The sequence below is a fragment of the Typopeltis vanoorti genome, chromosome 4 (assembly GCF_054136105.1).
Source record: "Typopeltis vanoorti isolate ZY-2024b chromosome 4, IOZ_Tvanoo_1.0, whole genome shotgun sequence".
Classification (NCBI taxonomy): domain Eukaryota; kingdom Metazoa; phylum Arthropoda; class Arachnida; order Uropygi; family Thelyphonidae; genus Typopeltis; species Typopeltis vanoorti.
In genome coordinates, this window is record NC_143552.1 from 104,676,215 (window position 1) to 104,694,397 (window position 18,183).

The window sequence follows — 18,183 nt, forward strand, 5'->3', positions numbered from 1 at the left end:
ACCCTGTGCTGCCCACAGAAAATTCCGTGAGCCTGATTCCATTAGTGGCACTGCACACAGATAACATTTGCATGTGTATCAGTAGAGAAAGAGAGAGAGAGTTGTCTAGCTGTACAGGTAACATGTAGTGGGGAGTTTATGAGAACCGTGTGGCTGTAATATCACTTCACAAGGTTGGCATGCAGCTGCCTGTTATTTTCAACATTCTAAAAACACTTAGGATCAGTAGGGTTTGTGGACTATTAACCATTATAATGATACAAAGACATAACTGAGCCCCAAAGAACAAGTCGACTATGTTGCATTAGGAGCAACAGTTTGCGTGCTCTGAAGGCATGCTTCTGCTGTAATCCTGTGAAAACACAGAAAGTGATATCATGAGAGAACAATGTACTAATTAATGACTTGGGAGTGAGAACTGTTGTCGCTCTACTGGACACCACAACTTATATAGCAAAGAGTGATAAAATCAAAGACACTTCTCAGTATGTGAACAACAGACAGAGATATCCTCTTCACAGATGAGAATATTTTCATATCACCACAACTTATGCAGCAGAGGGTGATTTTATCATCCTACACTGCATAAGTTGCAGAGGTGCAAAGTGAGGACCACACAACAGTGGTTGGAGGAGAATGTACCTAACATTCCCCTCTTTGTGCCCAAGAAGTCCTGATCTGAATCTGTTGGACTTCAAATTGTGGTCGGAGCTTGAGAGAGTAGATTGCAAGAAACGATACTCCAGCATTGCCAGCCTGAAAGTGGATTTAGAGTGAATAGTGGCAGCATTTCCATTGGATGTGTGCATGCCACCATGGATATGTGGCCTCACAGACTTTGGGCATTTGTGAAGGCAAAAGGGGGACATTTTGAACATTGAGTGCTACTCTATATACATTATACATGTGGTTTGTATGTGCTGAAATCTGTAAATGATTTACTGATAGATTAAAGGTTTATGTGCTGTGCAATGTGTAACAGTATTTATGGCTAGACTAGGTAGAAGGAAAGCGGATGGTGGAATGCATAATGTACCTTCAGTCCTGTAAGTAATTCAGTGTTCAGAAAGCTCTCTTTGCACTAATTTCTTTGAAGTTGACTTAATAACTACTTAATTTATATATAATAAATATTTACTATAGAACAGAATATAACTCATTGCTCTCTGTTGCTATTTTGTTCAATTTTATTATAGAAATTAATATTTTGTTATATTTTTTTCACAGGGTTTTCTGATTTTCCTATGTTATACATTTTGTAGTGAAAATGTAAGTATATGAAGTTGGGAGATTAATTCACAGTTTTTTTTTTTTTTACATATATTTAATCCTAAATAAATCAATCATCACAAAAAAAATGTATTACTTGTGATATTGTTGTTGTTTTAATATGAAACAAACACTTAATAGGAAATTTAGATTAAAACCAATTCAGTTCTAATTCTAATATTTCATTTCTGTTGAATAAATATAAATGAAAGACTGTATTCCTTCAATGTAGTCATTAATCACCTTTATGGAACAAAGAAATTTTTTTAACGTATAGCACATTAAAAAACTACATATGATGAGATGAAATTTGAACTGACGAATGCTGAACATCTTACTGTGTGTGTGTGTGTGTGTGTGTGTGTGTGTGTGTGTGTGTGTGTGTGTGTGTGTGTGTGTGTGTGTGTGTGTGAGATGACCTTGGTCATTGTGCTGCAGGTATGCTGTTCTTCTGCAGAATCAAGGTCAACCAGATTTTGAATAATTTACCGCCCCTTTTTTGGAGGGGGTTGAGCACTTGTAAATGGTGCTGCAGCTTCCAGAAATGGATTTGTTGTTAGTATTATTATTAACATACACCACCATGGAGTCAAAATATTCATTGCAGGAGGTCCACTCTCATAGTGGACCTCCTGCAATACAAAGAGATCATCGAACCATGCCTTTTAAACCCATTCACCACATTTTACCTGAAAGTGTTTTACAACTTCCAGAGATGGAAGTTGTAAAAAGAGTGTGAACAAGGTTCTATCTTGTTCTTGTTCTACATTGCCTCCCTAGCAAAGATAGGAAGAGTAAGTAGAGTCCATGACAATTCCTCATCAACTTATACATCTCAGTCATATCCCCTATCCTTCTGTTCACAAGGGTCTGCAAGTTTCGTTTCCTTCAGTCTGTCACCTCCCATCATACAGTTTCAAAATCATTGCCATTATTTTCCCCTTGTATTTCAGCCTTCTATAAATATACAGTGCCTCTGTATTGTACCATCATTCTTCCATTTGGAAGAATGATGTTGGTACAATGATAGTACATTGGAAGAATGATGGTACATTGTGCCTTTTGATTGAAAAAGGCTTACGTTTGATTATCGTTGTGATGGGAGGAATCTTAATATGGTTTCCTTTCAATTGAAGGTGAGTTAGCTGATCTCATACAGAGGTAGCAGGTTTTTTTTTTTTCCCAGAAACTTGTGATTTTCATCCCACATATAGACAAATCGCCTTCAGCACACACGAAGTTTACAGACAAAAAATACTAGTAGTAGTGGTCAGCATTAAATGGCATTGGTGTAGATTTATTTATTTATTTATGCTTATGGCTACATGAAAACTAGTAAGTGAAAAGTACAATCACAATTTCCAGAAAACAAATGATGAAAATCTTAACATGTAAAAGTTCATTACATAAAAGACACAACTTGCTTTCTAAGTCTTTCCCATTTTTTTTAAATTATAAAGCAAAAATAAGTTGTCATTATTAAGCCAGGGACAATTATTGTCCTACTGCACTAAGTATGACAAGGCTGCATGTTCTCACAACACTTCACAACATAAACGTAGCTGTATCCAAGGTTTAAGTAGAGAGCAGTTGTATCTTGTGTGAGAAAACTCGATCCATTAGAGGAGGCCCATTTCACACTGTATCATCATCTTCTAACATGAGGAGGAGTTCTGCTGATAATATGACGAGGACTATGAGGGTAACTACGAGAATAACGTCTTCGTGGTGAGACGGGACCATTATCTTCTGTTTCCTCCATAACCACCATCACCATCATACCAACTACAGGTCAAGGTCCAGGCTGGAAAGCCAATTCAAGGCCTCATCCATCACCTTGTGGATGTCCTGTAGGCCACCACCGTGAAATTGGACAGTCGTACACAATATAAGTAATCATCTGATCCAATAAGGGTTATCTGACAGCCCCCCATTTATGTAGAAGATAGCCACATCTGCCCTGACTAGTTCTGATCCTGTTTATGGATGAACAAATCTTCCTAGGAAGATCAAAACCAGGCTGCGGAGCACAGGGATCGTCTACCAGGAAGCTGTTTGTTGGGAGATTGTTGGACCAGTATTCTATCCATATGTCAGATATTGATGGCAGCACAGCTGAAGAGAGTTCATCCATGGACCAGAGAGGCTTTCTAGATTTGAGGCGAAGACCAGGCGGGTTTATGAGAGTCTGGTGTAGGTGTAGGAGCGGGTTGCTCATTGTTTTATTAAATTCCTTAATCAAGGCTTGTCTTCTCCGTATGTGTGGTGGAGCAATGTTAGTTAAAACAGGCAGCCAGGAGAGAGGGGTGCTTCTCATTGTCCCACTAATTGTGTGCATGGTAGAGTTCAGCTGGATGTCTATAATGTTAGTGTGTGTGTGTACTTCTTTCCCAGACAGGGGCACAATATTCTGCTGCAGAGAATGCAAGGGCTAGTGAGGACGACCTTAGGACTTCTGCACTACAACCCCAGGTTGTTCCAGAAAGCCTTTAAATGATGTTATTTCTGGTTTTAATTTTATTGGAGAGGTTGATGATGATGTGCCTTTTATAGGTTAGGCTTCTGTCCAGGCTCACTCCAAGGTATTTTGGGTGAGGCTCATGTTCTATCATTTTTCCACAGAAGGAAAGGTTGAGTTGTTGATTGGTGTAGATGATAATGGTATTGGTGGTTAAGTGTAGTTGGTGGATTAAGTGGTGGACATGGAGAGTTGTAGAGTAGGTGTCCTTCCTCAACGAGTCTTTGGACTCCTTAGAGGTGTCACAAAATAATATTAATTCAGAGTCTGTTCTGCTTATACTGTTTCTCCCTAGCCCCCCCCCCCCCTTGCTTCCCTATCCAGCTTGAATTCCTCTTCTCACATTCTCATCTCACACTACTCTCGTCTTGATTCATAATCACTTTGGTTTCACTTGTTCATTCTTCTGTTCATTTCTTTTATCACCTCTGACTTCAGCTGATACCATGCTAGCTAGTCATGATTTGTTTGCTTGTTGTCTCAACTTATCATCATAAATAATCAACACACTAACTGTTCTGTCACATTGTTGTCTTTCACTTTCCTCAATAACTTCCTGATATCTATCCTCACATTTTCTCTGTGCTCAACCAAATCATTCATTCCTGTCTACCACCATCACCATCACTTACTCCATCACATGCTTGTTGAAAGTTTTTTCATTTGATTATTCTATAAATTAAAGATACTGAGAAATTATATTCTTGGTTTAATCCTTTATCCAAGTGTAAGAAGTATATGAAGTATATTCATGATAGGACTACTTGTATAGAGAGACTATATGACTTCACATTACTTGCCTTAGTACTTCATACTTCACATGCAAACTTTGTTTGCTTACGCTTGGATAAAGGATTAAACCAAGAATATAATTTCTTGACTTCTTTAATTTATAGAATAACTAAGTGAGAAAAAAAAAACTTTCAACATCTATCTCTATCAAGATTAATTTAATAATACATTTATACACTATTCACTACTTGTATATGGGAAATATATGATTGATGCATTACTTTAACCTTGGTATCCCTTCTAGATCTTTCTAGATCCCACTGATGAGACCTCAATAAAGGTTGAAATCAGTCTGGATAGTGATCCTTCCCATAATGTGTAGCATTATACACACCCTAAAGGATGTGTGCTTTGTATTCTGGGATACTAAAGCAATTGATGTGAAGTAGCCCTGTTGTGAAGATACTTCATGGCAAACTTTGTTTGCTTACACTTGGATAAAGGATTAAATCAAGAATATAATTTCTTCAGATCTTTAATTTATCCTGCACATTGTGCACCTTCTTATTCACCATAGCTATCTTTTATAATAGAATCTCTCTCTCATATGCCTCTTTTTTTACCTCCATTATCTTTCATTTTATTCTTTTTATTTATTTATTTATTTAATGTATGATGATACATTAAATAAATTAAATTAAATAAAGGGCTGTGTGGCCCTTTTTATAGGGAAGTACGGCACCATCTCAATCCCCCTTAATTTTATACGGGCTCGGGACTGGCATAACTGACAAATCAGGCCTATGGCTGGGTCTTAGGTATTCCTGACTGTAATCCGTGTGTGTGTGTTCACCAGGCCAGTTTGCCTGTTCTGGGGGAACGAAAAACCCGAGTTTCCGGGTGACCCCCCCTCCATATGAGACTGGCTAACTCATTTTTCTTCAAAGGAGACCAGATAAAGGTTCCTCATGTCACGGATGGAAATCAAACCCAGGTCTTTCTGACCAAAGGGCTTCATGTATACTGACTGAGCTACAGAGGCTCTTTTATTATTATTTATTCATATTCACCAAATGTCTAATCACATTTTGCATGCACTGCAGCTGATTTCTCATCTTAATCATTTCCTTACTCAATTCTTGCTTTCCAGCAATTATGCCTTCTTTCATATTGGCAAAATTGGTGCTAGATATCTTTTATCGCCCAGTGAAATCCACCACCACCACCTATCCTATTGGAGGTGTGAAGTGTCAAATGCCATGTTTGGTCTCCAGACCAGAGATCCTGGTTTCTTCCCCCCCCCTCACTGTGCAGTGGGAGTGATACCTTTCAAGGTCATATCAAACATACTTAGAGACGCATAAATTTCCTCCATTTTGAGGGTACATCAATTAAAACTGTGGTTCCATAGGCCTGCTACCAGTTAGTGCATGGGCCCAAACCTGTCAGTATCAAGTCAGCTATAGCTTCAAATCAGTATATATATGCTGATTGAAACTTTCAGTCAGCATATATTTTATCAGATCAATATCTCCTCAAAGCAACCTATCTAAAAAGGAATTATTATTATTATTATTCATGACACCTCCAAGGAGTCCGAAGACTCATCGCAAGAGGACACCTACTGTACAACTCTCCGTGTCCACCACTACACCGAACCTCTACTACCAATCATCTACATCAATGCCATCTACTGCCCATCACCACAATTTCATGCCTTATCTTTTCTAAAACGTAATAAGAACACATTTATTACTAAGGCCAACAAAGGTTGTGCAGTTGTCATTCATGATAAGAACTATTGCTGTAGAAAACTTAATTTTCTACTTCTATGCTACATACAGAAGCATTGATAAAGACCCAACTCAATTATAAATTGAGTAGGTTATGCTTCAGTCTCTTAGATAAAGGTCATTCTTAGGATGAAGAAACCATAAAAAGGCTAAATGTTCATCATAGTTTTCTTCCTAGACTTTATGACTTTCCTAAATTACATAAAGAAAATATTCCATTGAGACTTATAGTGAAGTGCATAAGATGTCTGACTTATAAACTCTCAAGACACCTATCTCTGCATTTACAGAAAACTCCGCTTCTTTCTTAAAAAAATTCAATAGATTTCAATAATAAACTTTCACGATTATCCTTACAATCCACAGATCTAGTAAGTTTTGATGTAGTTTCATTACAAACATCTCTCTGTGTGATACAATTGATATCCTCCTGATATTGTAAATTTATTTGACTTTGGCATTAATTCAGGATACTTCAGTTGTCAGAACAACTTATATATACAGGTAGAAAGAACAGTTATGGGATCTCCATTTCCCCTAATCTAGCTAATTACTTTATGGGACATTTTGAACAATATATACCATATACTAACATATAGACAAAACAGTATTTCAAGAGTGGTGGTAAAAGTACTGAAAAATTTGGTCAAACACAGAATTTCAGAATGGGTGGATAAGAACATGATACTCTAAGGGGCAGCATGGCTTTGTGAAGGGTAGGTCATACCTTAGCAATCTATTAACTTTTTATAATAGAGTGACAGCAGTTGGATAAAGGGAATGGCTACACGATGATACTGCTGTATTTTGCAAAGGTGTTTGACAGGAAACCACATTGAATTTTATTATGCAAACTGCAACAAATGGGGATGGATATGAAAATGGTGTTATGGATAAAAGGGTGGCTCATGGACAGATACAAAAAATAGTATATGGAGGAGCAGACTTCAGGAGAAGGCATGTGATTAAGGGTGTGCTGAAGGGCTCTGTTCTTGGACTACTATTGTTTAATTTGTATATAAATGATATAGCAAATAAGTTAAAGGGAGATATGCAGTTGTTTGCTGATGATGATGATGATGCAAAGTTAATATTATTATTGTTGTTGTTATTATTTGACACCTCCAGGGAGTCTAAGGGCTCATCGAGGGAGGGCACCTGCTCTACAACTCCATCTCCACCATTCAATCACCAACTGACTGCAACTACACCAACGCCATCTACCACCCACCACTACCACTAGTATTTTTCACAGACAATCACAAACATCCAAGCCCATGATTGAATTCGAACCCACAGCCTTTTGGCTGAAGAGTGGATACATTAACCACTCTGCCAACCAGGCTGGCTAGTATAGTAATAGTTGGATGGTATAGTATTCATAGTATAGTATTTTTCATAGTAGAGGCCTTTTCTAAAACTGTGCAACAAGGATTTGAACAAAGAGATGAGGAGTATATTCTTTGCATTGAGAGTGACTGCTAAATGGAATGCATTGCATGAGAATGAGGGGAGTGCAGAAATGGTGAATTAATTTGAGGAATGGTGTGTGTGTGTGTGTGTGTGTGTGAGAGTGAGAGTGAGTGAGTGAGTGATAGTGGCAACCTCTCATTGTCAGTCTTCAGACATCCATGGAGGTCTAATGTTGATAATAATAATAATAATAATACTCTAGATGACTTTCTATCAAGTTTGCCATGGCTTCTAGAATCAAGAATTCTATGAAATTTAAAAAATAGCAATCATTAGCATACATTAAAGAATTAGTAAAGCTTTTGATTTTTATTATTTTATTAATGCCTCTTCTTAGCAAATATCAGTAATGAAATTAACATAAGGTGTTAATTGTGTTTTGTTAATTTCTCATAGGCTCATTCAATGTGTATTTCAAATCATCCATCTGAAAATAAAAGTAAGCAAGTAAGTGTACTTAGTGGTTAACAGTTTAGTAATTTACTAAATATAATAAGTGACTATGTGTGTGTGTGTTTTCAGCATAGCTATACAAATAAATGTCACATCTCATATAATTTTGTTTAATAACAAAAGTATACTTTTTATATTGATGCATTCAGAAAAGATATTAAGGTTTTAACACGTTCGCTGCCATGCCACCTCAGCATAGTCTGTTCCCCTACGCCAAGCAATTTCACTTCTTCAAGATCAGTATGGTAATCTCGTTGCCAGCGGTGAGCGTCATACGAGTATACTCGTAGTTGGCTTGTGCAGAGCATATATGAGAATCTATGAGAATACACAGTTTTGATGCTAGCTCCACAAGCCAAGCATTTTCACTTCTTCAAGGTCAGTATAGTAATCTCGTTGCTGGCGGTAAGCGTCATACGAGTATACTCATAGCTGGCTTGTGTAGCTGGTTTACCAACTACGAGTATACTCGTAGTTGGCAGCGAACGTGTTAATTATATATTATTAAACTCACATTGGTATTTTTAAAAAAGTCATAACATTGGTAATATAATAAATAAAGTAATTAAGTTACTATTTCATGCATTTCACCAAAGTCAAATTGACATCATGAGGAAACAATAGATAAAGAAATGTGCATGCAGCCACTACATATATAAATGAGTTTGATGTTAAGAAAATGTAAAATCCTAAATTGCACCACTTTGGGTGTCCACTCTTAGCCATCGAACCATGGAATGCATTGCCTGATGGCGTGGTGAGAGCGAGAATGGTCAATGAGTTCAAGGAGTGGTATGATAGACTTTGTGTTTCTTAAGGGGGAGGGGGGGCCTCCCCTCAATGAGTCTTGATAGACTTTGTGTTTCTTAGGAAGGACCTTCCACGATGAGTCTTTTGACTCCATGGAGGCTCGAATAATAATAATAATAATAATAATAATAATAATAATGTTCTGAGGATGAGTGTTTTCCAAATTTAACATTGGATAATTTTGCAAAGAAGCAGTTTCAAGAAAAAGTCTTTAATACTTGTATTTGCTTCTGTGAAGAAAGGTACTTGCCTCACAATTCACTGGAGAAAGACCATCACTCTTCACAGAAGCAACTTAAGTATGAAAGAGTTTCCCTAATTCTGCCTCTTCCTTGAAAAACTATCTGAACCTCAATAAATTTGGATGACTAAAACCATCTAACATTTTGGAAACACTCATCCTCAAACTATCAGCTCAATAACCAAGAGTACAGTACCTACTCAATAGGTTGTGCAATTTAAGACTCGAGGTCTTTTCTTTACTTCAGTTTCACTTACTCATATTGGCCTCCATGCATATATCTTTATCTGTATATTGTTCCCTAATAATCCCAGTTTGACTTAGGCGAAATACAGTAGACCCTCATTTAACATCTCTAATTCATTCTGGGAAAAAGTGACGTTAAATGGATTTTAATGTCAATGGGATTTTATGTAATCCATTTCATTTATTGATGTTTTCAAAATTTATTGTCCCCAAAGCTGAATGAATGAATGCATGTAGACCAATTGAAGCTTTGATGCTAAACAAAAAGACATAAACCGAGCTTGATGTTAAATGAGGCTCGACTGTATAGGAAATAGTATATTTTTATATTAGATTTTATATCCTACATAGCTTTACAAATAAATTCCACATGATATGATTTTCTAGCTAAAAGTATATATTTTTATTCTTTTTTATACAATAATGACAATCTGGATTCCTTTGGAAATTTCTATACCTCTTTTTCCATGATTGTCTGATTTTTGCATTGGCTCTCCTAATCTAATAACCAATATAATTCTTGCAGGAATGACTGCTTTTATTCTGCATTCCACTCAGAACCCCCCAACCCTTGGTTTTTCAACAAATTGAAATGTGTCAAAACAGTCCAAGCTAGACTGCAGCATATGATGCTCAGTGGCTCAAGTTAAAAACTCCTCACTCAGCATACATCACATAACATCAATAAATCTAAAGCAGATTTTGTAAGGAACAAATGCACTAAGTTTGCCTCCTGATCAAAAGTAGTTGAAGATTCAGATCTCTTGCCAAGGCATGGAAAAATTTGGGTAAAAAGTTTTGCTCAAAAGTCTTTGCAAGGGATCCAAATTTCTGTCCTACTATGGTGCTGCCTCTAACATCCTGATGGAACAATGGTACCACCTCTTAAATCTAAGGCAGATCTTTTGGCATCAGTGTTTTCCTCCAATTCTTATTTAGATGACCAAAGCAAATCACCTCCTACTATTCTGCAAACTACTCACAGTATGATTCCTCTAATCTTTTGCCAAAAAGACATCAGAAAACTATTCAGTAGCTTTGATACTGATAAGTCCTCTGACCTAGATGGTAACCTTCAGTTGTAAAAGAGCTTGTGCACTCTATCCTGTGTTGCCTTTCTAAGATGTCATACTCATCTGGCAGCCCTCCAATAGCATAGAAACTATTGTACCATTGTCCTCACTACAACACTCTCAGAGTGATGTAGAAGGTCAAAGTCAACTTTTTCAACTACCTAGATAGACCCATCAGTTAATTAGCAATCACCAGTATGGATTTTGCCATTCTCATTCTACAGCAGGCCTCCTCCTCACTAACCTTACCCACCTTTGGACACATGCCATGGAAAAGTTCAGAGAAACTCATGTGATCACTCTTGATATTTCCAAAACATTTGTTCAGGTCTGGCATCATGACCTTCTTACCAAGCTGCCATATTATGGTCTCTGTCTGTCTGTATATATGTCTGTTTCTCTCTCTCTCTCTCTCTCTCTCTATACTTTGTGAGCAGATTGCCAGTTTCCTTTCTGGTCATTCATTGCAACATTGTGGATGTTTTTCTCTCATCAAACTTTTCCATCAATGCTGGAGTACCCAAGATCTCTGTGCTTTCATCTTCACTTGCCCTACTTTACATCAGTGATGCTCTCTCACTGATGGAAAGTTTTTTCACTCAATTGGTTACAAAGTGTATTAAAGTTAACAAGAAATTGTATTTTTGTTTGAATCCATAACCTAAATGTAAGCAAAATAAATATGATGTGAGGTAGAGGTGGGCAAGATAAGCTATTCTGTAGGGTGTTGCTACAAATCAGAGAGCATAGAGGGTGAAGAGCAGGAGATGTTTAGGAAGCTGAACTTGGCAAGTGCAAGAAGAATGATTGTTATGGGAGATTTTAATCACAGCAGTATAAATCGAGAAGAGGAAACTGCATGAAGTAATAAGGGAATGGAATTTCTGGAATATTTGAGGGACAAATGTCTTAGACAACATGTAGATTGAATCAGATAAGAAGTTCTGATTATAACTTAGATGACATCTCTACCTCCAGTTGGAGAGAGAGAGAGAGAGAGACAATGTGGTTTTGACTTGGAAGATGAATAGTTATGCAGGAGTACCAAAGAGAAAGTAATGCATGTGGAATTATAAGGCAGGTGATAACAATAGTCTTAGATATCACCTTGGGACAGTTCCACGGAGAGAGGAATTGGAAGGACGAGATATCAGCAGCCCTTCGGAACTTGAAGGAATGTTTATTAGCAGCAGTAGCATGTTGTATACTGTGAGTAAAGAAGAGAGCACATTTTGGTGTAAAGTGGATGACAAACAATATCAAATGACAATTGCAGGCAAAAGAGAGATTATGGAAAAGATATAACTAGAAGGATGGAGAACAGATGCATGAAGAATATGAGACTCAGACCAGGAGATGCTAGTATGGTGGTAAGGAAGGCAAAACTGGAATATGAGAAGACATTTGCTCTGAAATCCAAAGAAAATTAAATTCTATGCAATTTTTTCGCTATGTGGCCAGTAGAAGGAGAAATGATTGTGGAAGAATGACATTGTTGGATAAAAATGGGAATAGAGTGACTGATGAAAAGTCCATAGTGGAGTTTTTAATGAACACTTTATTGGGTATTTCATCCTGGAGAAGTAGGTTTTAATGCTAGAGTGATAGGGCAGCTCAAGGTTTAGAAGTGCAAGAAGAGACTGTGTTTCAAATACTGAATACACTGCATGTCAATGAAACAGTGGGACAAGATGAGATTTTGCCACGGGTCATGAGAGAATGTGCTAAAGAACTGACAGCTCCATTGCCCTGGCTTTTCATTGAAAGTCTGGCCAATGGAAAGATGCCTAAAGAGGGTAAGATAGTGTCATTGCATAAGGGTGGTAGCAGATTATAAGTGTCAACTATAGACCAGTTTGTATTCATCAGTAGTTGTTAAGATTTTGGAGAAATTATTGAGGGATAATATGCATTGTTGGGCAAATGGGGGGTAATGTTATCTGTGAGAGTCAGCACAAATTTGTTAAAGAGTGCTCTTGTTTTAGTAATATGATTGCCTTTTATAATAAAGTTGATAAGGGAATGGCATATTCTACCATTTTTTTTTTTTTTTTTAGATTTTACAAAGTCATTTGACAATGTACCACATAATAAGCTGGTATTTAAGTTGCAGCACATGGGTTCAGATGCCAGGAAAAACTGGATTCGGGATTGGCTGATTGATAGGTATCAGAGAGCTGTGTATGTTGGGGCATTATCAAGGAAGCAGAAGGTTACAAGTGGGGTCCTGCAGGGCTCAGTACTGGGATCTATATTGTTTAACCTTTATATCAGTGACATTGTACGTGGATTGCAAGGGGATATTCAGTTGTTTGCAGATGATGTGAAGCTGGGAAAGATTATTAATAATAATGCAGATGAAGTAGCCCAGCAAGAGGAGTTAAATAAACTGGACAGATAGGCAAATTAATGGGGCTTTCAGTTTAATGAAGGTAAATGTGAAGTCTTGAAGTTTGGGATACGTGGGTGGGAGGTTGTATACTCTATTGGAGGGAGGGGGGGGATCTGTGGGTGATGATTGATAGAAACCTTAAATTCAGGGAACATATTGTAAAGATGGTGAATGAAACCCAGAGGATTGCTGCAATACTAAGAAGGATGCTGACCTGCAGAGATAAATTAATTGTCATTCCATTTTATAAAGGATTATTATATTGTGCTCATATTTGGTCCCCAGGTTTGAAGGGGATAAATTAACCATGGAAAGGGTGCAGAGGCAGATAACAAAGATGGTATCAGGACTGTACAATGTTAGTTATGAAGATAACTAACATTGAGATTGAGACTTTTAAACTGTTCAGAAGTAGTTACAGGGTTGACAACGGGTAATACTTTTGCTTTGTGGAACGGGGGGGGGAGGTGTATGTGGACAGGGGAGGGTCATTCCTGGAAGTTTTATGAGCAAGAGGGTGAGGAGTGGTTTCTTTGGTTTCTTTGCATGGATGGTGGTTGAATCATAGAATGTATTGCCTGAGAGAGAGTGGTGAGAGCACGAACAGTCAACGAGTTCAATTAGTGGTATAATAGACTTTTTTGCTTTCTGGTTCCATGAAAATTCACCAAAAACAGTTAACTGAAAGACAGTTTACCAAATGCAATTCATCAAATAAACAATTCTTAGAACAACAATTTAATGATTGGCAATTCATCGAAAAGGCAGTTTATCAAATAAACAGTACATCAAAGCACAGTTCATCGCACGACAGTTTATTGCAAGTGCAATTGATCAGAAATACAATTCACAAATGATTTTTCAATGAATTATGAAAGAATTGATCGAAAATGTGACTTGCAAACTATTGTTTAAAAGTCTTCAGTAGCAATACCTAACATTACTCAAGATACAGACAACATATATAATAGTCATTGAGACATAATAATTATATTGTTATATTTTACTGCTTCATTATGTTCATAGTGATTTATCTCTAGAGTTTTTTCATTCCACAAATTTCGTTCCACCTAATTTTTTTGCAACAACAATGGTCAGATTGAAATCAAAACTGACAAATTTTAATATAGATATTAAATATAAAATTTAATTAAATTTCATCCAGCCAGAGCGTAATTACTAATATCATTTCGAAACTTCTTTACAAAAATGTTATAATGAAAGCGATCCTATTGAAACTAAAACTGAATCACACAGACATCTTCGAATTCCACTAAGAGTTATAGTAATTTATTTATTTATTTAGAAGATTGTTGGATCAGTGTTCTCTCCACATGTCAGGTGTTGATGGTAAGGCAGCCAGAGAGAGTTCGTCCATGGACCAGAAAGGGTTTCTTGATTTTAGGCAAAGACTAGGTGGATTTATGAGAGTCTGGTGCAGGGACAGGATCAGCTTGCTCATTACGTTATTAAATTCTTTAATCGAGGCTTGTCATCTCTGTATATTTGGTGGAGCAATGTTAGATAGGACAGGCAGCCAGGGGAGAGGGGTGCTTCTCAGTGTCCCACCACTTGTGTGCATTTTAGAGTTTATGGGTATCCATAACGCGCGTGTGTGTGTGTGTGTGTGAGTGCGCATGTGCGTGTGTGTTTCTTTCCCAGATGGGGAACAGTATTCTGCTGCAGAGAATGCAAGGGCTAGTGCAGAAGACCTTAGGACTTCTGCACTACAACCCCAGGTTGTTCCAACAAATCTTGAAATGATATTATTAGTTATAGTAATATATAATTTTGACACATTGCCCTTTTGTAGCCTCAAATATAGTTGAATTGAAAAATGGAATGGTTCAGCAAATTTTTGTAAAAATTTCAAATACCAAATCTGATAAAATTCATCCCATATAATTGGTATTGAAAGTTTATTTTTTTACTTGGTTAGATTATAATAAATTTAGTTTAATCCTTTATCCAAGTGTGAGCAAACAAAGTTTGTGCCTGAAAATATCTTCAGGACTGGGGTAAGGTAGTACAACACTGGGAAACTCATAGCAAAGGTGAACCAAGCTAACATCACTCCTATCTCAGTATCTCCCATAATGCAAAACACATATCCTTGTGGATATGTATAATGTTATGCATTAAAGGAAGGGCCACTACCCAGACTAATTTCGACCTTTATTGAGCCGCTTCGGTGGGAGCCAGGCCAGAAGTGGCCTGGCTCCCACCGAAGCCAGGAGTTGCCAAAAGATGTGCCACCTTTTTATTAAATTACTCTGGATTTAGAGAAAGATGTTGAACTAACCAAGTGAAAAATAAACTTTCAACATCTTTCTCTAAATCCTTTAGTTGCCAAAAGGTGTGCCACCTTTTGGCAACTCCTATAGGTAAAGATGACCTTGCCATTGCTTCTGCCTGGTATCTCCACTTCTGGGCCTGGCTCCCAATGAAGAGACCTCAATAAAGGTTGAAACTAGTCTGGGTAGTGGCCCTTTCCTTAATGCATAACATTATACATATCCACAAGGAGATGTTATGGGAGATACTGAAATAGGAGTGATGTTAGCTTGGTTCACCTTTGCTACGAGTTTTCCCGGTGTTGTACTACCTTATCCCAGTCCTGAAGATATTTTTAGGTGCTAACTTTGTCGAAACTAGTCTGGGTAGTGGCCCTTCCCTTAATGCATAACATTATACATATCCGCAAGGAGATGTGTTTTGCATTATGGGAGATACTGAGATAGGAGTGATGTTAGCTTGGTCCACTTTTGCTACGAGTTGCTCGGTGTTGTACTACCTTACCCCATTCCTGAAGATATTTTCAGGTGCAAACTTTGTTTGCTCACACTTGGATAAAGGATTAAACTAAATTTATTATATATAACTGGTATGTTTGCGGAAGTCACATACTAATACTACTACTACTAATAGTAATAATAATGGAGCCTTCATTGTTCAGTTGATATAAATGAAGCCCTTTAGTTGAAAGACTTGAGTTCAAATCTTGTCTATGACACGAATAATTATTCTCAGTCCTATTTAAATTGTACATGTTTTTGTAATAAAGTATTACAAAATAAAGATTTATTGTTACATAGACCATATATTTACAACGTACTTAAGCTCGTACAAATTGCCTACCGATTTCGCTAGTAACTGACCAGCTTTTTCAAGGCTTGCATAGTACAAAAAAGAGGTAAATGCAAAAAAGATTTCAAAATACAAAGAACCGTTAGTACCTGTTAGGTAGCTAGGGTGACCCGTTCGCATCACATAACTACTCAGCATCATGAACACGCGTTACATGCAAACGCGTAATATGATTATTTGCATACTGTAGCTCTGTTGAACTGAGGGAGTTAATTAGATTTTTCCAGGTATCATTCAGAATGGCCCCTTGATTTCTGTATTACGTACGGGAAGTAACCTAAACATGCTAAAAATGCCAACCACCGAAAAGCAAGAACCATGTGATCAACTTATCAAGCCACACCCTGAACAACGGCGAACTCACACTGCTGAATAAAGGACTGAACTATGCAATAGCGCCTAAAAAGGTAAACAAATTAGATTTTATCTACCACATTGAAAGAGGCATCAGATCCCTACCTAACAACATAGCAGACAAAATACGACTAGAAACCAGTAATGCCCTAAACACCAAGAAAATCATACAGAACAACCTGACTAAAACAGAATTAGCAGCAATTAAATCGTTAAAAGCCAAACAAAACATAATAATAACGAAAGCTGATAAAGGCAGTGCCACTGTTGTCCTTGACAGGTCAACATACATACTGCAAATGAACCAACTAGTAGCCGATAACAACACATATAAAATGGTAAACTATAACCCAACAAAGAGGATAAAGGACAAAACAGAAAAACTATTAAAGTCCGTCACTTCTTGGCCACCAGACACAGTTAAAAAACTCAAACCCCATTACGCCTGCCCCCCCCAGAATATATGGGGTTCCGAAAATACACAAACAAAATGTTCCCCTTCGACCAATAGTGGAAGGAATAGACAGTCCCAATTACCAGCTAGCCAAGAAATTAGCGGCAACACTCAAGGAGTTGGTAGGTCATTCCCCCTCCTACATAAAAAACACACAACACTTTATAAACATAATCAAAAACATAACACTCGACAAAGACGACTTATTAGTCAGTTTTGACGTTTCTGCCCTTTTCACTAATGTCCCCATCAATGACACAATTCTCCTACTACAGAACAAATTTCCGCCCGACATTACGGCCCTCTTTGCCCACGTACTAAAGTCCGGTTACTTCGTGTGGCAAAACAAATTCTATCTACAAAAGGAAGGTACGGCCATGGGCTCACCATTATCCCCCCCAATCGCGAACTTCTACATGGAAACCTTTGAGCAAAGGGCTCTTGATTCTGCCACGCTTCGACCGACAATCTGGCTCAGATACGTTGACGACGTGTTCGCGATCTGGCCGCAAGGTCGACAAACGCTAAACACATTCCTCAGCCACCTAAACAAACAACACGAACGCATACAATTTACCATCGAAATCGAAAACCAAAATTCGCTCCCGTTCCTAGACACACTAGTTACACGTCTTCCTTCAGGCAATCTATCCTTCACGGTCTACCGAAAACCGACACACACAGGCCAATACATACATGCAAATTCATATCACCACCCAGCACAAAAATATGGAGTCATAAACACCCTTAAAAACAGAGCCACAACTATTTGCTCTAACCAGCAGGCCCTGAAACAAGAACTAAAAATCATTAGTGACACATTCATAAATAATGGCTATAACAAAAATACTGTCAATAAAATACTCTATAAAACCACACCAAAAACGAATCTAGACTACAGTAAAACCATAGCCATCCCATACATTAAAGGGTTATCAGAAAAAATCAACAGAATCCTACAACATTATAACCTTAATGCCACCTTTAAACCACCCACTAAACTTAAAACCATATTCAGCTCCTCTAAGGACCCTCTCCTCCCATTAGCACATCCTGGAGTCTATTGCATCCGCTGCACTTGTAACTTACCGTACATTGGTGAAACAGGACGGACAATCCCTATACACAAAAAAGAACATATTAGACACATTAAATATAACCATTATGGTGAAGCAGGCCTCTCAGACCACGCACTCAACACCTTACACCAAATCAACTGGAAAAGCAC

General features: G+C 37.6%; 1 protein-coding gene across 1 annotated transcript in view; it reads left to right on the forward strand.

The window, feature by feature from the left end:
- LOC150107569 (uncharacterized) overlaps nt 1–18,183 on the forward strand; it is a 613,086-nt gene that overhangs the window by 546,519 nt on the left and 48,384 nt on the right. The window contains exons 26-27 of the mRNA XM_090392132.1: nt 1,228–1,269; nt 8,182–8,232. Of these exons, the coding sequence (XP_090248258.1) occupies nt 1,228–1,269; nt 8,182–8,232 (93 nt within the window). The remainder of the gene's footprint in view (nt 1–1,227; nt 1,270–8,181; nt 8,233–18,183) is intronic.